General features: G+C 27.4%; 1 protein-coding gene and 1 long non-coding RNA gene across 3 annotated transcripts; one reads left to right on the top strand and one right to left on the bottom strand.

Moving 5' to 3' along the window:
- Positions 1–2,708: 2,708 nt before the first annotated feature.
- Positions 2,709–3,803, bottom strand: LOC121232082 (uncharacterized). Its single transcript, XR_005930299.1, has 2 exons — positions 3,340–3,803; positions 2,709–3,023 (listed from the first exon to the last, which is right to left on the bottom strand). It is a non-coding gene; the product is annotated as an uncharacterized lncRNA (long non-coding RNA).
- Positions 3,804–11,008: 7,205 nt separating this feature from the next.
- Positions 11,009–12,868, top strand: LOC107926665 (transcription factor BEE 1). Of its 2 annotated transcripts, none has more exons than XM_016857558.2 (6): positions 11,009–11,452; positions 11,799–11,918; positions 12,002–12,067; positions 12,164–12,232; positions 12,350–12,427; positions 12,535–12,868. In XM_016857558.2, exons 1-6 carry the CDS (start codon positions 11,063–11,065, stop codon positions 12,643–12,645), a joined length of 834 nt encoding a protein of 277 aa, XP_016713047.1. In that variant the 5' UTR covers positions 11,009–11,062; the 3' UTR covers positions 12,646–12,868. The 2 variants fall into 2 exon arrangements, with proteins under 2 accessions (XP_016713047.1, XP_016713048.1); XM_016857559.2 differs by having other exon boundaries at positions 11,010–11,446.
- Positions 12,869–22,442: the final 9,574 nt, after the last annotated feature.

Below are 22,442 nucleotides of genomic sequence, written 5' to 3'. Positions count from 1 at the left end.
TGATGTGTTTTGAAAGCCTCTTAACTTGGCTTTATATAGAGAAGAGGAAATGAATGAAGAGATTTAGACCGATTTATGAAGAGTTTTGTTGAAAAGTTAATAGATATAAGTGAACAAACACAATAAACGAAAAGATTAATATTAAACCAAAAGCAATGAATTTGTTCACCAAGAGATACAATTGTTCATCAAGAGACATAATTATTGTTTAATTTGAGTATCAATTTATCATTTATCACTCAACAATTTTGAACATATTATATATAATATAAATCTATAATTTATTATTCAAACCTTCAATTTTATCAATAAAATAATATGCCTCAAAGTTTCAAAATATTCATTATTTTCCAACACCCAGTCCTCTTTTTCCAGGGGTCCTTCTTCCTACAGCTAAAATTTCATCTAGTTTTCCACTGCTAGAATTGAATTTCTCTAGCATCTACTTTGTTGACTCAATCTCCATCTGAGTTTTCTCTAGATTTGCTTTCTCAATAGCAAGTTGAAACTCCTTTGCTTCCGCTTTTTTGATCAGCTTCGAGTTTTCTTTTTCTAACTAGTTGTTCTCAATGATTAGTCTAGAGTTTACATAACACACCATTTCTCACTTGTCAAGCATTGTTTTGTAAGTCTTCAAGAACTGAACGTTTGAGTTAACTTCAAATGCTTCATTATTGTCACTTTCGAACTAAAATTAAGGCTTCATTTAAAAAAAACTTTCGAAAAATAATTTTTGAAAAATAGATTTATTTTTTGGAAAAATTTATATTTTCTAATGTCTGGATGATTCTGCGTAAAATACTTTTTGTTATTTGATAAATTTTCCTGAAATCATTTTCTAAAAATTACTCTTAGTAAAACAAACACAACATAAATATATTTCTTGCAAAATATTATAGTAAATTTCTTTTTGACAATCGAAATTTATTTTATAATAATATAATATTGGGTAACAATTAATAACATCTATAAACTTAATAATAAATAATACTTAATTAAAACTTAATAATATTACATATATTACATATATGAGAGTGAATATTAACACATTAAAATTAGAAGGGATAAATGAAACTAAGAATGATTTAAAGAAATACTTATATTTATATAATTAAAATACTCATATTTTATTAGGTTAAAATATGTCATAAGTCATCATACATTTTGAAAATTTAGAATTTTGTCCCTATACTTTTATTTTTTAGGAATTTAGTCAAACTTTTTAGATTTTAAATTTATGTCCAACTTACAACATATTTTTTAGTTACATGACTACCAGGTTAGATTTTTTTTAAAAAAATGACACACCAACAATTTAAAAAAAAAGCTTTAATAGTGTTAATAATTTGACCTGAATTTTGAAATTTGAAAAGTAAAGGGACTAAATTCCTGAAAATAGAAATACATTGACTAACTCCAAATTTATGAAGAGTACATAAATTTACGATATATTTTAATCTTCTACTATAAAACATTTATTATTAATATATTTATAATTGTAATATATATTTATTATTATAATATTAATATAAATATTTTGCAATAATATATGAAGAATATTATTTAAACTTCAAAATTATTATTTTAAATTTTATTATAAAAATAAAAGTTTTAATATTAAATTATTTAATAAAATAGTAAATTATATTAATTATATTAATAATTTATTATATTATTAAATATAAATAATTAAATATGTATGTTTATTAATATTGAAAATTATAATATTTAATATTAATATTTTAAATATTTAAAAATTAAAATTAAACAAATTATTAATATAATAATATTATATTGGATTCAAGTTAATTTTTATATAAAAATAAAACTACTTATAAATGAGCTCTTTTTCGAAAAATGACTTATTTTTCGTTGTGTAGTAAATTATTTTCTGTTGACCAAGCTGATTTTCATTAAAAAAATACAAAAAATGCAAAAAAAAAATATTTTTCATTAAACAAACTCACCCTAAATTGAGTTATGCTCTAGTTACTTTTAATCTAAACCCGACCTAATTCTAACCAACTTCTTGAATATTATTAATAAGTGTTGAACGTAACGACAAAACGCATTGCATTCTAAAAAAAAACATAATAAAAGTATATTATTAAAAAGAGTAATCACAAAGGTTGATAATAATAATAATAAATTGCTAAAAAATTTAAAGGAAATATCTAATTATTGAATGTGTCTTACAAATCTAACCCATACTATTTAAGCCCAAAATTGAAGTTCAAGGCACTCCAACTAAGTCAGTCCATCAATTTGTAAGCCTAGCAGACAAATGATAAAGTAGTCTTAATTTTGATACTTAAAATTGGGTATACTTAGGAATTTTGCTGAAGGTAAAATGTAGATTTCAGAGGAAAGTTGTACCAAGTCTCTCAGTTATAATTTGTAAAGGTAGGATTTAAGATATAAAAATTTAATTTAAGTAATTTAAAAATAATTAATATTTTTAATTATATAAATATAAAAAAATTATTTTTTAATTTTTAAATATGATACCATACTTTTTACTTTAAAATTTCAAATGAAATTGATTACGTATATTTTTAATTTTTATTTTTATATATAGTTTTTTAAATTTAAATTTTTTAATATATGTTCATTATTTAGGATAATTAAAAATTAATAGTTAGTAATTGTAATAGGCCCAATTCGCCCGGCCCATTATAAACCAAAAATAATAAATATAAAAAACAAAAGAAAATAAATGGCCTAAAATTAGTCAAAGTCCAAGTTCTTTTACAAATAATAAAATAACCTAATTAACCCAAATAAATCACCAAACCCAATAAATAATGGCCCAAAACATTAACCCAAAATCCTATTACACCCAAAACCCCTAATTTAGTCCCTGACCCAATTCCTAAATGGCCCAAAGGAGCCCAATAATGTGATAGCACCAGAAACCCTAGGGGTTTCTGGAAGACGCTAGAGCAGCAGCAGATTGATCCCACGAGTGATTCCCACACACGGCTTCCACGAGCGGATTCCTCCGTATTGCCATTTCTCCACACCTGCAAATTGAACACATGAGAAGGAGCAAATAACAGGAATAGGCCAGCAGATGACAGCAAAAATTAGAGTTTTTCTCTATTTTATTTATTTATTTATTCTGTAAATCGGTCATAAAAAGGTCAAAAAAATCAGTGTAAAGTGATTTACGAAAAGATTGAATACGAAATCAAAAAAGAGAAAATTCCACAAAAATTAGAAGGTGATAGTTTACTTTATTTTTTGGTTTTAAATCTCTATTTTCAGTTTTTTCCTTTTTTGTCTTTGAAATACTTTTCTTGTATGCGAATAAATAAAAAAGAAAAGAGAGAGGAATACCAAAGTGGATTCACTCTTCCCTCGTCAGAAACTCTCCCTCTATCGTCAGAGTTGGCCTTTGGGGGGAGAGTAAAGGTCCTCCGATCTTCTAGCAGAGGCGCGGTTGAAACCCTAGAAATGAGGGTTAAAAGAACAGGGAATTAGGAGTTAATTTCGGCAAAAAATGGCAGACTGCCATTTAATTTTTCTTTGATTTTGACCACAAAGCGAAACGACGCCGTTTAGGGAGGGGATCCGCGCGTCAACCCGCTCCCCAACTCGGATCCGCGTTTTTGTGCGTCAAATGGAATATTTACGAAACTAGTCCTCCTATTTTTCACGTTATTTTTAATTGATCCTTATTCGCATTTATTTTGTTTTAAATTTTTCCTAGAATTTGCGTGACACGTCAATTTGGCCCGCACCTAAACGTTGTGCTGTGAGGTCTGGAATATTTTCAGTTCTGACCCCTGCATATTCAAGCGCGTTGCGCTTTAGTCTTTTACGATTTCAATGGTTTAATTTATTAATTATCCCTTTTAATTTTATTTTATTTTAACTGAGTTTTTTCTATTTTTTATAAATTCATAATTATTTTTAAAAAAATCCACTTAACCTTCATTTTTAATTCTTGTTTATTTATTTTTATAGTTTGAGCTACTTCAATAATTTTATTTTGTTTTTTGAAATCATTATTGTAAAGTCAGTATAACATGCTCTTTTAATATTTTGTATAATATTTCATATAAATTTTCTTATGTATTGTTATACATAAGTAGTTCAAGGTAAAATTAATTTTATTCTATATACATTATTAATTTTATATTATTTTATACATGTGATTTCTTTTAAGCCTATCCCTATGTTTTGTTATATATGTTTTTTTTAAAGAAAATCCACATATTTTATGTATCATTTAAACAATTATTATTCACATACTTGGTACATATAATATATAATTTTAAAAAAAAAAAGAAATCTATTAGTCTATATAATTATGTTGTTAAAATATATTACATATATAGCTTATGATAAAGTTAATTTAATCTTATAATTTATATTTTAGTTCCATGATTTTATATAATTTCTACTTGTATTTCCTTTCAAATTTATTGTGTACATAACTTATTCTTTAAAAATACATATATTATTATTTCTTTATTATTTAAGATTCTTTCATGTATATGTAGTTTCATTGTATATTGGTGTGTTCTTCTTTCATGTATATTGTTTATTCTCTGTTATTACATTATATTTTCATTATATATTGTTTTATTGATTTTTATTATTGTATGTACATTAACACCTTTATATATATAGCTTCCGTTTTTAAAATATTCTTGCATGTTATTAGCTCCAAATGTCTTCTTTCACAATATTTATTTTCATATTCATTTACGTATTCATAGTTTTATTTTATATATATGCATCCTTTCAAACCCAATCATGTGTTGATTCATTTTGTAAGTTTTCATATATTTAATAGTTTTCAAATTATTTTCAAATTGTTTTGTGTACTATGTGTCGCTTAGGTTTTCATGTTATTTCATGTATTATTGTTTTATATTGATTATTAGCCTTTTGCACTATTATTTAAATTATGTTAATTTGTTCTTTTGTTTACTTGTATAATATTTCGTACAGTAATCCATGTTTGTAACTTTGATTTTTTTCTATATTGTTGCATCGTGATTCAAATTTCAATATTTTGATTGATATTATTTGTTTCGTTGTTATTTCAAGAAAAATAAAAGCGTTTTGAGCAAATTCTCAATTTTCCTTATTATTCAAAAATTCTGAAATAAAGCAATATCCAATATTTGGGAATTCGAGAAATCGTACTCAATCGTGCTGGGTATGATTTTTTTCGGTGAACTAAATATTTGGGATAACCTTTTATAATGTTAGTGTACGAGTTTTTTGAAAGTCAAAAAATCGATCTTATTCTTGAAAGTATAAAGGATCGTATCCAATCGTGCTGGGTATGATTCTGCATATCTATGAAACGAGAGAATTTTGACAGCTAACTTGAACTATTTACACATTTTAAAGAATCATGCTTTGAAAGATCATTTTTTTTTCTTAAAATCTTTGATATAAGGATAGCATCGAATCAATTTGGTACCAATTTTTGGGCGTAATGAGGGTGCTCACCCTTCCTCATACGTAACCGGCTCCCAAACCTATTTTTAAACTTTTGTGGACCAGAATTGTTTTAAAATGTTTTATTTGGTGATCCAATCACACCTAAACAAAAGATTGGTGGCGACTCCACATTTTTGTTTTCAAAAGTCGATCCCCATTGCTTTCAAAATAAAAAGGGTTTCGACAGTAATTTTTAAAAAATAATGTGTTTGTTATTTAGGTTATACAAAAAATATTTTTAAATTTGAAAGTGTATTTTTAGATAAATAAAATGTTAATTTTGAAATTGGTTATATATTTTTTAATTTTAAGATAAAATGTTTCAATTTTAAATTTGATATATATGTTTTTAAATTTTAAAATTAAAAATTTTAATATATTTAAAAAAATTTAAAGGTTAAATAACTATATAAAAATTTTAAACATAATATTTGAAAATGTTGGAAGTTATTTTTATTTTTAAAAAATTAATAAATAGATAATTATTTGATAAAAAAATTGCCACTAAACTTTTAAAATACATTTTTACATGCAAAATTGTCACCATATTTCGCTTTAATTGATATTTATCATTGTACTTATAAATTAAACGTAAATTTTCCACTTTGCTTTAACTCTATATTAAAGTTTGTCACTTTACATATATTTGATTGAATTTTGTCTCTAAAATTTAAGTTTTTTATTGGAATTTTCTACTCAATTTTAATTTTAAATAACTTAAAAAGAATTTAATAATTTTTTATATTTTATCTTAATATTTAACATCAATAAGTAAAACAATATAATGTCAAAATTAATAAAGTAAAATAATATAATGTCAAAATTAATAAAAAGGGTTATTTTATAAAAATAAATATAGTTTTTACATACATATATATTATTTTTCAAGTAGTTATTTCATTAACTTAAAATTTCTAAGTTAATTTATTAATTTTTGATATTTTATAAAATAACTTATTATTAACTATTGAAAGTTTTATTATTAAAATTTGTTTTCAAAATTTTAAAATTAATATCGAGTGATAGAGTTTAACTAAAAAAGAAAGTTGGTGGCAAAAATTAATTAAATTTAAAGCTTAATGGTAAAATTCAATAACATAAAAATTTAGTGTCAAATTTACTTATATTAAAAAAAACAATGGCAAATATCAATAAAAATGAAGCATAGTGGGGAATTTCAATATTTATGAATTTGCACTTTAACACTTTTTTAAAAGAAATTATTTGAATTTTTTTAAAATAGTATGGTAAAAAAAATTTGTAAAAAAAATAGAATTTTAAAACATAATTATCATACCGGTTGTTTTAAATTTTTTTAGATAATTTGGTAAAAATTTAATTGTATTTTAATTATTAAATAGTATAGCAATTTAAATAGTTTTAGTAAAAAAATCATATATATTTAGAGAAATGATTTAGTACATTAGCAGTGGAGTTTTTAGACTCTACAAGTAAGTTCAAAGAGTTGGCAAACGACCTATAGAAGTATAGTAAACAATTTTTTAAGATTGTTTGTGGAATAAAAAAAATACTCACCCATATATTTAATATAATTACTCTCATTATTTTGAATTTATTTTAAAAAAGTAATTGAAATTAATAAATTTTACTTATAATGTTGATTAATAAATAGAAAGTCTTTCATTAACATTATGAGTATTATATAAATTAGTATAATTAATAATATTAAAATATAAAATTAAATATTATATAATGCTGATAATGTTATATAAAAATTCTTTCATTTATATAATAATCACATACCCGTATTTGTTAAATAATTTACTATATATTATATACACATATTACGTGTACTAATTAAATTTATATAAATTTATTATGAGTTAATTTATTATATATATTTGGACTATCTAATTATTCATGTTGTGCTGGATTGTATTTTAATTATTTTTCTTATATTTGTATTATTTAAATTATTTATTTGTAGGATTCATTAGAAATATTTAAAGCGGTTTTACAAATTATATAATTATTTTAGGTTTTGGTTTATTATTTTATTTTATTTTATTTTAATATATTTCTAAATTTATTTACATAAATATTAAAATATAATCAGATTTTGTCACACCCCAATGTGTGTGAAAGGAAATATTTTTTTCTTTAAAATATTTCCTTTAAAAAATTATTTAATAATGAATATAGATGGATTGATAATAAACTTGTACTTTAATGTTACGAACACAAGTTTAATATTTCGATTTGTAATTTTTATTTTTTTATATTTAAAAATGATATAAATTTATGGAAAGTCAAAAAAGACATCATAGTAATATGTGATATTTTTATAATTTCATAATTGAGTTGGTAAGCATTATAAATAGTATAAATAATTGTTTAAAATAATTATAAGATAAATTTAGTTATAATTAATGGTTGACATCTCAGGGGTGCAAAATCTAGTTATTATAATTTTAAGATCTTCTATTAATTTAAAAATAGATTATAATTTTAAAATATTATTTTCTATTAATTTAAAAAAAATGGATATATAGATGGATTGTGTTACCATGTGTCGATAGGATAAGTATTTCACATGTCAAAAAAATAGGTTGCCATGTCAATTGGAACTCTAGGACTAAATTTGTTTATGGGTAGGCCTACCCGCCCCAAATTTGGAAAGGTTTAGATAAAAATATTAGGCCAAATAAATGGATTTGGGCAAAAAAAAAATTAAGCTCATTTGAAATATATATATATCTCAAAAAATTTAACTATTGAAGTGTTAAAATATTGATTATAAGAAAATATATGACAGAGTTTAAAATTACTTTAGTTTTACACTAATGTAATATGAGGAAGGATCCACTTATATAACTAGTAGTTTTACACCCTTTTGTATCTATTCTTCAATTAATATTTTAACGATCTAACTATTAAATTTCATATTTCATTCATATATATATCATACATGTCAAATTTTACATAAATTAATTTTTTAATTATTTATGTTATATAAAAACCTTTCAACTGTTGAATAAATATTAATATATATAATATTTTAGATTATTATGATAGATATTGGATTGATTCAAAAATTTACATGCAGTATTAGTATAATTATATGCAATTCACGTATATGCTACGTCAAAAAAATTTGTAAATATTAACTTTTCAATTCATTTTAAGGTGATTTGATAAACAATACAAGTTTAAAAGATAAAATTGAAGAAAATTAAATAAATAAATTTTTTTATAAAATTAAAAAGTTAAATGAGTGATAATGCTATATATATTTATAATAGATTGCAGAAGAATCCAATTAATTAATGCATGCCAATATATATAATATCAATCATGCAAGCAATATAAATAAATGAAGTTAAGGTTGGGATTCAGATGATGCGCGGATATGAATGTTTGTAAGCACTATAAGCTAAGGATATGCCCAATTTTTTTTTGTCTAAAATGCACTTAGCCACAATATTAACAGTGATTTTATGAGTCAGGGTGTGTGGTGGTGGTGGTGATAAGGTCCCCCAAAATCAATTTTAGTAATAATTATATATTGTAAAGAAACAGTCGCATTATAGGTCAAGTCCAAATTCTTCCATCCTAATAATTGCATGCATCCTATGCTGAATTACTTTTAGATTAACAATAGAAAAGCATAACCCCACTGGTCTAGGTTTTATATTTTAGATGCTTCTGGCTAGTATTAAGAAATTTCAAAATAGAACCGAATCGAATCAATTGGATGAGAAATTGATTATAGTATCAGTTTAGAATAAAAGATCAGATTGGTTAATTTATGAACGGGTTGAATCGACTGATCAAATAAATTGAAATAATTTTCTCTATTTTCAATATATAATTTTATTTTTTTAATAATTTATTCAATTACACCGGAAAAAACTGATTGGATTGAGAATAGATAGTTTGAATGGTTCGACCATCAATCCACTTTTGAAAACTAGAAAAATTTCAAGAAGAGATGAAGCTCAGATCAACATTTCTTGAGATATTCATCAGTGAACTTAAATATTATTTTGGTTAGCTTCATTACTTTTTGTTGAAGGCAGAGCCACTCCTCGAGAGAAGTCTATAGAGTGTCATCTTTGGGGACACCGATATGGTTCCTCAACAATAGAAAGTATTGTCTCTTAGAGAGGATTTTGTGCCCCTTTGTAGAGAGCCTTGTACAGTTCACGAAGGAGGCGTCTTGATTGTAAGTGGATGTATAACCACCCACCAAAAGGTAACGTGAGTGTCTCGCCCTTTGTGGGATTTGAACCCTTGACCTATGGTACATAGGTACCATATATCCCAATAAATGACCTATATTCCATAGGTCAGGGGTTTGAATCCCACCAAGGCCGAGACACTCATGTTGCCTCTTGGTGGGTGGTCGTACGTCCACGTACAGTCGAGGCGCCCTCCTCCATGAACCGTACACGGCTCATCGTGAATAAGGGACAAAACCCTCCCTTAGGGACAATACCTTCCATTGTTGAGGGGTCGGGTTGGCATTCCCAAGGATGACACTTCGAAGATTTCTCCTGTAGAAGCTAAACCCCCTCAACAAATTTACAATTTTTAAGTTAAAAAATGAAGTTGCATAATATTCATTTAATTTAATTAGTTAGAGCCCTGAGAGGTTTAAAAAGCATAAAAAAAAATTATGGCACATCAGCTATGGGTGGAAAACAAAATTATAAAATAAATATATATATATATTAAAATGAAACAAACTGAATGGTAAAGTACAAATGTTGAAATTCATAAAAGCTTAGGGTTAAAATCTTAGGGTAAAAATTTTATTATGTATATATTTATTAAAAATTTTTGTACATAAAGATATAAAATGATAATAATAAAAAAAACACCCTCAAAATAAACAATTTACTTTGTAAAATAAGGGTATTTTTGTTATTATCTAATTAAGTTAATACTTGACTAACTCGTGACACTAACTTAGTCAAATGCTTAATATATGGTACATATAAACATATAAGAAAAGGTTAAAATATGCTCCAAGTCCATGTACTCTTACATTGAAATTTAGTCTCTTTTATTTTTATTTTCAAGAATTCAGTCCTTCTACTTTTCAAATCTCAAAATTTAGATTCAATTGTTATCACTATTAAAATTTCTTTTGTTAAATTAGTTTATGTGATATTTTTAAATAAAAAAAATACTTAATGGTCATGTAACCAAAACATGACATTGTTATAAACCTAAATTTAACAGAAAAATTTAACGATATCAATATCTAACTTGCTATTTCAAATCTAAAAGTAAAAGATTGAATTTTAAATGTAGAAAGAGTGCAGGGATTTATAGCATTATTTAACCATAACAAAAAAAATTATTGATGGGACCATTCTATTATTGGACATACGAGTGTATCTGCTGAAACATGGGGCCGAACCAGGGAGCAGAATCACAGAAGCCTAAATTGCCACGTGGTCCTCTCAAAATACATCTCTTATTTTATTCTTAAAAATAATGTAAACTTAAAAAATATATATATAATTCTTTTTTACATGGATATTAAAAATTTATCCCTCTCTATAAATACTACTCTCATCCCATTCTTCATCACCCAAAATCAAGAAAAAAAAAATACCAACAGATTCCAATGGCTGATTTCTCAGCGCAAAGTTATAGGCAACCATTTCCTTTCTTGGATATTGATCCTACCATGGAATCACTTACCCAATTTGCTGAGTTAAACCCCCAAAGTTTCATATTAGACAACTCAGCCTTCAATTTCCAAACCTTCTTCCCTCTCTCCATTAATGACAGCTTGTTCAGTAACCAAGCATCTCAAGGAGAAACCATGTCTGGTTTTATCCATAATAGCAACCAAAGTTCAGTGTCTGCTCAGCCCATTTTCAGTGCTAAAACTGAAATGGAGGAGATTAGCAACAAGAGAAAAGCATTGGATATATCAGAGAGTAGTTCCGGGAACTCATCATCAACATCTCCTCAGGTTTCTGAAACTGGGATCAAGAGAAGAAATGTATGTGTAATGTTCAAACTTTTTTTCTTTTAAAAGTTTTGGATTGTATTTTTTTATTTTTATACTCAAAAAAAGTCTAAAAAAACCCTTATATTATATCAAAGAGTAAAATAATTTTTTATTAAAAATTTTATCTATTTTTACTATAAAAACCCATCTCAACATATCAACATGACAGCCTTTATTGGTATAAATGGATGAGATTTTAAAAAAAATATCAATTTATTCTTTACAATGACGTAAATGATTAATTTATCCATTCGGCCTCCACCGTACTTTTACTTCTATTTTCTTTTATGGCTTTTGAAGGGTAAATTTCAACTTTTTTTTATTTGGTATGATTGTTATGCAGAATTCAGGAAGAGGGAAAAGAGCAAAAAGTAATGAGAAGGAAATGGAGAAACCTAAAGAAGTGGTTCATGTCAGAGCTAGAAGAGGTCAAGCTACTGACAGTCACAGTTTGGCAGAAAGGGTATATACATACATACATCTTTATTTGATTGATTTAGCTATGCCAACTTATTGGAAACGACGTATATTTCTGTCAACCATCAGGTCAGAAGAGGGAAAATAAATGAGAGATTAAGATGCTTGCAAGACATTGTTCCAGGCTGCTACAAGGTAAAATGGCTTCTTTTTTTTAAAGTACTGAAAGTAGCAAAAACGACGACGAAGTTTTCACTTACATTTCTCAATGGTGGTTGATAATATGTGCAGACCATGGGCATGGCATTAATGCTAGATGAGATAATCAATTATGTGCAGTCCTTGCAGAATCAAGTTGAGGTGAGTTTGTAACATGTATACACATGTATATATATAAATGAATGCATGATTATATGGATTGTATATGGACATGTTGGTAAAGCTTTAACACTAATTTACTATTTGGAAATGTTGTAGTTTCTTTCAATGAAGTTGACGGCAGCTAGCACATATTATGACTTCAACTCAGAGTCAGATGCCATGGAAAGAATGCAGGTGCTTTCCCAACTCAGAATTATACATATACATATACATATACATATACATATATACATATAAGCTCAAAAAGCTTATGGTTTGTAATGTGTAAAATGGCATTTCAGAGGGAAAAAGCAGAGGAGGCAAAGGAGCTTGAAAGATTGATGAGAGAAGGATATGTTGGAATTGGAGGAGTAGCTTGTTTCCACTCATCATCAACATATGGTCCTCTTTGACTTGAAAATCTAATTGCCTTACAACACATGATCATGAAGATGCTCTAGTTTCAACACTTTTTCAAGTTTAAAAGTATATAAAAATGTACCCCACTACTTCACGATGTGCCTACCATAAGTGAAAAATATTTTATACTTTGTATTTTATTTCCCATCACAATGCATTAATGGAATTGTATTATGTATTTACAAGAGATTAACATAAAAGTACACATTTCTTCAATTCCTCTTCTGCTTTCTACTTAATCTCTATTTGGTTAATTTCCTTTGATTAAATCCAATTAATTTTCTTAAGTGAGTAATATCATCCAAATCTTAATAAAGCATCATTCAACGTGTGCAGTAAAGATGATCAAAGTGAGAATTAGATTTAAAAAAAAGTTACAAATGTGCTAATGCACTTGTTCAGCTAGGGAATCATTTTCAACCTCCTACTCCCTCGGATGGCTTTCACTTTTCCACTTTGTTTAATGTTTATAATACTCCTAGTAGTTTGGACCCTTTATTATTAGTTGATAAGCAAAGGTGTATTATTTACCAAGCTTGACTCTTATGATATGTTTGTGAATTTAGTTTCCTTTCGACCATATATATATAACATGTTGTACTTGGATTAAGTGACAAGTAAAGATAAAAGTAGATATAGATATAGAAAATTTAGTTATGTAGTTCGGTTTCTTCCTATATTTGTGGGATTTTATTTAAAGAGTTAATCTACTTCAACTAAGTACAAACTATAATTTAAGTTCTACAATCTCGCCATGCAACACCTATATTCTAAATTGAATAGCTCTCATCTAAAATTTTTCCATGAAAATTTAGATGTAAATTAAGTGACTCACCTGTACTTTCTTACTTATCATTTTTACACTCAAAAGATAGTTCCTAAAATGGCAAAGGTAAAGTTCTCTAAGTATTTTTTACCTAATACAAGCCAATCATGTATATATATATATATATATATATAGATTTATCAGTATTCATAAATTACAATCACTTTTCTCATAAGTAACAATATAAAAGGTCTTCAATTATTAAAGACTATCTTAATCAATACATCTAAAAATCAATATAATCTGATCTACTCAATCATAAATAAACCATAACCAATTTCTAGTGATCACAAACAAAAGCTGATACAGTTTTGGATTAAAAAAATTTACCAAATTAAACAAAAACAAATCCAGTAATACCTCAAATTGCAATAACTTTGTTTGGTTTTAATAAAACGATAAAAATGACAGCAGAAGAGACAAAAATCCATTTGGACTTTGAAGACACTAAGCTTAAAATGAATAACAACTTTAGTTACATCAGCACCTTTCTGAATAGACTTCACTTGCATTTAAGACAATAGTTTAATGACAAACTTAGGAAAAATCAGTTGTTAAGAAAAACCAGACAAATGAACAAAAACGAGTGAGACAAGAGTTTTCATGCATCCCATATTATTAAATTAATCAAACTTAAGACACTGTAGTTTTGCCTGTATATTAATGGTTTAAATGGATATAGGTAAATATTGACTCCAAGGATAAAGTAGTTTTGACTTCATAGCCCCACATTGTCATCTCAAAAGCTTGAGTAAAAGACATATAACCTTGACATTTTTAAAAGCAAGAAGCATTACATGTTGCTTGCCATCAACATGTTTAGTTGTAAATTAAACTACTTCATGTTTCTTCCCAAATCAAACAAAATCATTTAAACTTGAGTTCTATTACAACATTTATGATTTTTTTTACATTAATAATCTCTTTCATCATTTTCAATTTTAACATCATTTGTTTTCTGTTAATTATGTTAAATAATTTGACCATGCTTATTTTTATTAGTAGTATACATATTTTTATTTTCTATACAATTGGAAAAATATTATAATCTTTCTTTTTTGGTTAAAATATGCTATTAGTTCTTCTACTTTTATAATATTTGAGATTTAGTCTTTATATTTTAAAAGTTAAAAATTCAATTTTAAACACCAATCTTACTTTTTCTGTTTAAAAGTTCTAGTCTAATAACTATCATAGTTGGTTGTTTCTATTAAAATTGATCAAATTTACATGTTTATTTTCCATCAATCATATGACATGTCATATGAGGGTAGCTTAATTAACATATCAAATTGACAAATTTTGAGAAAAAATACTAACAATTTTAATGATTGGATTGGGATTTTTAAATCAAAACAGTGGGAGGACTTAATTTCTAGCTTTTTAAGTATATGAACCAAATATCAAATTTTGTCAAAGTACAAGGACTAATAGCATATTTTAACCTTTTCTTTTGTCTTTTTTAAATATACAAATTAAAAAAGTTTGGTTAGATATACAAAAAATCTCAAGGTGAATTATTTGACGGAACTAAAAAAAAAGTTCGTGTGAGATCTAGAAATACACAATTTCAAAAAGTAGAGAACATGAAATAATAAAAAATATAGTAAAGAGACTAAATTCGCAAAAAATATATACTACAAGGACTGTCTCTACAATTTAACTAAACACAAATGTGTACTATAAACATATACCATAAACACCGGTCTGTTCATCATTGTGGATAAGCTAGCTAGCTTGAAAGAATAAGTTCTTAAAAAAATCCTACTTGTCTATAAAATTATATTCAGAAACTGCTTATCCTAATATGACACACCAACAATTTAGTGGTGTGTCCCATGAAACAATAAGATTTTGATGCAAATAGGCTCTACAATTAGAGAGGCAATAAGTTGTACTTGGAAAGACGGTGAAAACCATGGCCAATTTGTCTAATACATGCTGAATGGATCCCACAAAATAGAAGCATACATAAAATCTAATGGATGTTGCCAATTCATTAAGTGAATGATTGGAGTAAACAAGTTTGATGTATAGGAGGGGGAAACAATTTTTAGTTATTTATTTGTAGTTATATTTTGTTTTGTAGTGCAAAATAAAAAGAGAAGAGGGGGCAGATGCAATGCATTCAAGAAATTGAGGGTGCAATAAGGAGAGGAAGACAGCTTGAAATGGGCCATGTAATGCCCCCAAGAGGATGGGCAACGTGGGGGTTCTAGGACCTCTTTGAATGACACTTGATAAGGGCTTGTTAACCTTTTAAAGCCACTTTTATTACTCTTTCCCCCAATCAAAATCTACCTCTTTAGACCAAGTCTTTTGCTTGTGGGTGAAAGTGTCATAAAGGTACTTGTACTAGGATTGAATTGTATTTTGTCCCCTCTACTAAAAAAAGATAAATTAGTCATTGCACATTAGATCAAAGAGCAAATTTATCTTTCTGTTAAAAAACCCATCCATTTTTGCTATTAAAATTTGATCTCTATACGTCAGCATTAGATACACATGGCGCGCAATGTGTCAATGCCTAGTTGTTTCATTAGTCACACCAATTTTTAACAGAAATGATCAATTTATTTTTTTATCTAATATACAAGGACTAATTTATTTATTTTTTAAGTAGAGGAAGCAAAATACAATTTAACTTCTAGTACAGGGACATCCATAACAATTTTACGTTATGTGTTGGATCTAACATGCATGAACAAGGAAAAAGTCGCCTCAAATTGGAAAATCGCTTTGTAACTAAAAGGATAGGTTTTGATGTAGGTTTAGGGTCACATATTAGGTAGATGAGAAGAGGTAACCACTTGGGGCAAGTTCAAGGATCCAAGTACAGTAGGCTTAGTTAGTGGAGGAGGTGGTTAGCTAGTCATGCTTCTTATTAACTCCCACTAGTATAGAAAAAATGGCATTGAATCTTCTTGCATGCATGCTTCTATACCTTTGTTTTAAGCATTCAAAACCTAAAGCTCAACTCAAAAAAGTTGATCCCAAAGTACCTTTATCAACATTTTTTCAACTACTTTAGCGGGAGTTTTCTGAGGAGGGGAGAACATAAAACAATAACATTATAAATTTCAATATTATTCTGGAATCAATTAGGATACTAATTCGGTAAAAGGTAAAAAATCAATTAACCAGTGAACTTATATAGACCAGTTGAATCAAGCTATAAAATTAGTTGAATCAATAGTTAGATCGAGATATAAAACCGGTTTACTAATGGTTGAATTGAATTTTATATTTTTTAAAATATTTTAATATTTTTTTGAATGGATTAAATTAATGGAACTAAAAATAGTGATCTAATTTCAAAAACATTAATAAACCCATGGCATAAAGGAATTAAAGACCATTGGTCAAAGGAAAAAAAAAGGCAATTACTGCAAATCCAATTATAAAAGTCCTCAATCTCAAAAAAAATTATATAAAGCCAAATCATACAATAAAGATGATGCACTATATATCGTGTTTCATGTTCGGTTTCATGTAAGAGGATCTTCATATTAGGATTTGGTCTAACTTTACGTTAAATTATGTAAACCCTAAACCTACAAAAACATATATTATAATATATGTTACGGATAAATTATATTTGTAAATAAAAGTTATACTTTACATATATTATAATTGTAAACAAAAACATATATTATAATTTTTAGGTTGAATTTTACTATTTGTCCCTGTATTTTGTGAAAACTATGGATTTAGTCCCTCTATTTTAATTTGATCGATTTTAATGCATATACTTTTCAAATTTTGAAATTTGAATCCTAACCCAAATAGTAGCAGTTAAATGCATTTGGTTAAATTAAATTATTGGTCCTTTACTATGTGTATAGTTGTAAATTTAGTTCAAATTCTCCAATTGGATCATTCTAAGTCCCTATATTTTTTCAAAATTTGAAAACCCAATCTTGAAGCAAATTACAGACGTTAATCCATTCACTAAATTTTTAGTGAGTAATATGTGAAAATAACAAAACGATATATCATTACACATATGATAATATATTTGCCGCATCAGATTTTGGAAATAACAAAACTTAACCAATTTAATAATTATCGTTTGGTGAGGACTAAAATTTTAAAGTTCGAAAAGTACAAGGATTAATAGCATGATTTAACCTAGTTTTTAATTAAAAAGGAAATGTTGGTAATGAACTTTGTAACCACATTGGCGTGTGAAAATGCTGACTTTTAGGTTCCAGCTAAATTAAAGTAAAATCGAAATAGATGTTTTAACAAGAGATGTTTCTGAATACGTCCAAAAAAAAAGAACATGTTATTGAATAGACAAATATGGAGATTGAAGTTGTGGTAGATAATTATCCTTAATGAGAAGTCTAGGGAAATATATATGTTTTATCTAAAAAACACGAGCAGTGAAATGAAGTGCCACTAGCTAGCTGTCTTGACCATGCATTCAATCCAACAACATTGAGAGTTACCATGTCTTTGACTCATCATGTATTGTTGTTGGGTTTGTTCTCGAAATGTAACCTTGTGCCCCAGCCACTATCTTTAGACAAAAGAAAGAAAACAAAACTTGCACGTGATGAATGATTTTACAAGGATTTTTTTGTCTCTTTGCTATGTGGGGAAGAAGAGGTGCGGCCAGTAATCCTCAAAATATGGATTTTGTTCTAAACATTTTTGGACCCAACTTGGACTTTAAAGATTTGGATTATAATGAATGACATTAGTAGGCCCTCAAAATATGGGTTTTGAGACTCACTTAAAAGGCACAGATAAGACTTTAAATGGAATAAGCCCATGCCAGATAGAAGAAAGATTACAATAGGTATGAGTGGCAGTGATAAGCATCCTAACTTGATTTCAAGTTCACTTGCACATAGTGAGGTTATTAATGTTGCTTTTAAATATCTTTCATTGATTTGTGAACACTACAAATAAAGGAGTATAAAGGTCTTATACATTGGAAATACAACACAAACAGAAAGCAATATGAACACTTGACAAAAGCCAACTTATATTGGAATTTTTTTTGAATCGAGGATAAAATGCCATCATCATTGGTATCAAAGCCACATCGTCATGTGCCAGCCACTAGGATAAAGAAGACGAATTGGTGTGTTATAACAGTCATCAACGATCTTGTTCTTCTTAGAGCTCAATTTAAGGTTTTGAAGTATATTGAATTATTATGATCAAATGTAAACAAAAAGAGTCAATCAAGTCACCACAGGCTCGAGATAAGCGAGTCATTGTAGACCCAAGAGAACAAGAGTCATTATCGACTCGGAAAACTTCTTTCAAGGGAGGAGTAAAAGGAAAAACTGTAACGTCCCCCTACCCGAGACCGTCGCCGGAGTCGAGCAGGAGACATTACAAAACTTATCTTAGCACTTAAACAGTTTTCGTAGTAAACTATCCATCTGCATCATGGTCGCTAAAAAAATCATATCTCGAGTTACGAAACTCGAAATCTAATTCCGTAAATTTTTCCTGAAACTAAACTCATATATCTACTTACTAATTTTTTTGTAGAATCTTTGGTCAGGCCAATTAGTACAGTTTATTAGAAAAAATCTCCTCTGTTTCAGGGTTCGGCTACTCTGACCCTTGTGCACTACGAATCAAATTTCTTCCTGTACAGAAATCCAATGACTATGCCATTTGTTTCAATTAAAAATATACTCAATAAGGAATCCATACAAATAAAGTTTGAGTCCTAATTCTTAATACACAATTTATGGTGAATTTCTAAAGTCAGAACAGGGAATCCAGAAATTGTTCTAACCCTGTTTCACCAAAACGTAAATATCTCATAAAATACAACTCTTTTACCTATTTTATTTCTTCCATATAAAAATAGATTCATTAAGCTTCAATTACAAATTTTATTCATTATCTAATTCACTTTATACTATTTTTGGTATATTTTCAAATTTAGACTACCGCTACTGTCCAAATCTGTTTTAGTATAAAATGTTGATAACTAAGTTTATAACATCTTCATTTCTTCTCTCTACAATATTTACCAACACTTCCTCTTATTACTCTTCACTAACATATCAAAACATACCATACTTAAGGTTTTGGTAACATTTACAAAACATACCAAAATATCACTTAACAACTTAGATACTTTTAAAATGACCAAAAGACATCCTAGGTACAATGTCATTTTCCAAAAAGATAGAAACTTCACCAATTTGAGTTTGGAGATCGGCTTGTATGCTGAGTCCTTATACTTTCGTACCTAGCCTGCGCACGGAAACAAACCGTACGCTGAGAATACTCTCAGTGGTATTTCTATAAACAATAGCTTAATCAACTTTAAAAATGGTAATTCAAACACATTATTGCTATTATTCAATATCAATCAGTACTTTAATAACCTTTACTTTATTTACCCTTATTAACATAACTCGGACACTGGCGGATACACGGATCCAATCCACACTCCGGGATAAGCACATAGTGCTTCATCGGAATAAATCCGGAACTTTAACATTATAGTACACAAAGTACTTCATCGGAACAAATCTGAAACTTTAACAGTAGTCAACACATAGTGTCTCATCGACTCAATGTCGGAATATCCCAATACTTCCAATTCCTATGACATGTCAACTATATCCGACTAGCCCGACACTGTCAATAGGGTATTCAAAATCACATTCATTTCAATATGGTAAAAATACTTACCTCATTCACATTTTCATACAATATAAATATCAAATATAGCAATAACGATTAAGCTCGGTTTATAGAAATACAAACCATTATTTATCGAATTTAATTGATATCTTCGTTCACTTTCTCTTTTCCCTTCTTTGATGACGTATCCGGTGCTACGTTTGCTACTAACAATCATACAATTAAAAATCATCAATATACTAATTCATAAAACACATTTTCACTTTCTACCAAACTTTTACAAAAATTCCAATTTCGTCCTTTTTCCATTACTAATCTTTTTTTCTTTAACTTAAGCTTCATATTCTCTTTTAATCCACTCATTAACAATTTCTAACTCATAAAACTCATTATAAAATATAAATTTTGAGCTCTATTCAACTTAGTCCCTATTTAGACCTAACTTAGAAATTCCTTTAACTAATCACTTCTAACTTCAATTTCTATTAATTTAACCCATAAACCTCAATTTATTCAACTAAATCAATATCTAAAAATTCTCTATTTTTCTTCATTTTAACCTTATACATGTAGAACTTTGAATTAGGCATCCATAAACATAAAAATCATAAGAAAATGAGCTAAAACAACTTACCAATCAAACTTTAGGGCCTTAATCCTCAAATTTTCCTTTTTTATTTCTTTCTTTCTTTCTTCTTTCTTTTACGTTTGCTCTCTGTTAGTCTTTCTATCTTCTTTTTCTATTTTATCAATTTTACTTATTATACTATTATTAACCTATAATAAATATAAAACTAACATGTGTAATAGCTATAACATAAAATATCTTGTAGCTATTACACATATATACCAACTATTACACACGTTATTCAATATTAACACACACATGGAACTTAGGGTCTAATTACTAGATTAGTCCCTTTTACTTCTTTAATCTATAATTAAACTTTTATTCCTTATGCAATTTAGCCCTTTAAACTAAATTCAAGCTACTTCACTTAATTAAACACTAAATAACCATTCAACTATAATTCACAAATATTTCTAATAAATATTCATGAATAAATTTCACGGAAACAGTACTCAAGACTCAATTTCCGATACCGTAACTTTCGGTTCATTACAAAAACCTATTGCCTTATTATTATTTTGAACAATTCACTTTTTAGAAAAAAAGAGGTGGTTGATGAAGGGAACAAGGGTGGTGGAGGATGAGTAGAAAGATAGTGTTGAAGATCTCCGACAAACAAGGCAAGAAATATCCTATGTAGAGTCGTCACTAATCAGTTTTAGGCTAGTGTGATTAGTCACCTATAAGTATGTTCAATTTATGATTTACCTCAGTGTAAACTAATGAAAACCTTAAAAGAACAGACTCAAGTCTATGTTATCGTTTTTAGGTTCAAGAGTATAGGTATGTGTAAGGAAGGTGTAACAACCTGATTTTCAGTGGTGTTGGAAACAATAGTTCGAGACCACTAAATTTGATGAGTAAGCTCGTAAATCTTATTATTTAGTATTTACGAGTCAAATGTGGTTTTAGAAAGATTTTTGAATTGGCAATTTAAGTTTTATAATAAATTATTAAGTTCAAGTAGTAAAATTCTAGATCAAGTGGTTTTAAAAAATGAGGTATCGAGACCTCGTTTCTATAAATCAAGTCGTAAATATTTTTATAAATATTTACAGAGTGTCATTAATGTAGTATTAAAATTTCATTGGAAAATCTTATTGTTCCGGTAGTTAATTAATTAAAAATGACTAAATTGAAAAAAAAGACTTAATTAATTATAAGAAGTAAGTAATTAAATGGTTTAGATAATAAACATGGGAGGACTTAAAGGATAAATATGCCTAAATTTATATAATGGGACTGCATGTAAGTGTGAAATAATAAAATAAATTAAATGGATGCCAAAATGGTAATTTACATAAAATTATACCTACAATTTGAAACTAAAAGAGAATTCTAGACATTTTTCTTCTTCAAACTTCAGTAAACTAACATGGGAGTGAATTTCTAAGCTGGTTCTTCATATCGTTATATTTTTCTAAATTAGACACGGCTGTGTGCCCTAATTTCAATGCCCATACGGCTTGAGACACGGGCGTGTCTCTTAGTCGTGTGAGCCACACGGCCTGGTTGGACGGGCGTGTCCCCTACTCTTTTGAAATTTTTTGATATTTTCTGAAAAAAATTTTGAGTTTCCGGTTTAGTCTCGATTTATTTTAAATGTGTATTTGGGCCTTGAGGGCTCATATAAGGGACGATATGAGTTGTAATAGGCTAATTTTGGCCTGGGCCCCCAAAAAATAATAACCAAATAAATAAAG

This window comes from Gossypium hirsutum, chromosome A07 (assembly GCF_007990345.1).
Source record: "Gossypium hirsutum isolate 1008001.06 chromosome A07, Gossypium_hirsutum_v2.1, whole genome shotgun sequence".
Classification (NCBI taxonomy): Eukaryota; Viridiplantae; Streptophyta; class Magnoliopsida; order Malvales; family Malvaceae; genus Gossypium; species Gossypium hirsutum.
The sequence above is the reverse complement of the archived record's forward strand: the minus strand, read 5'-3'. Positions and strand labels throughout refer to the sequence as shown.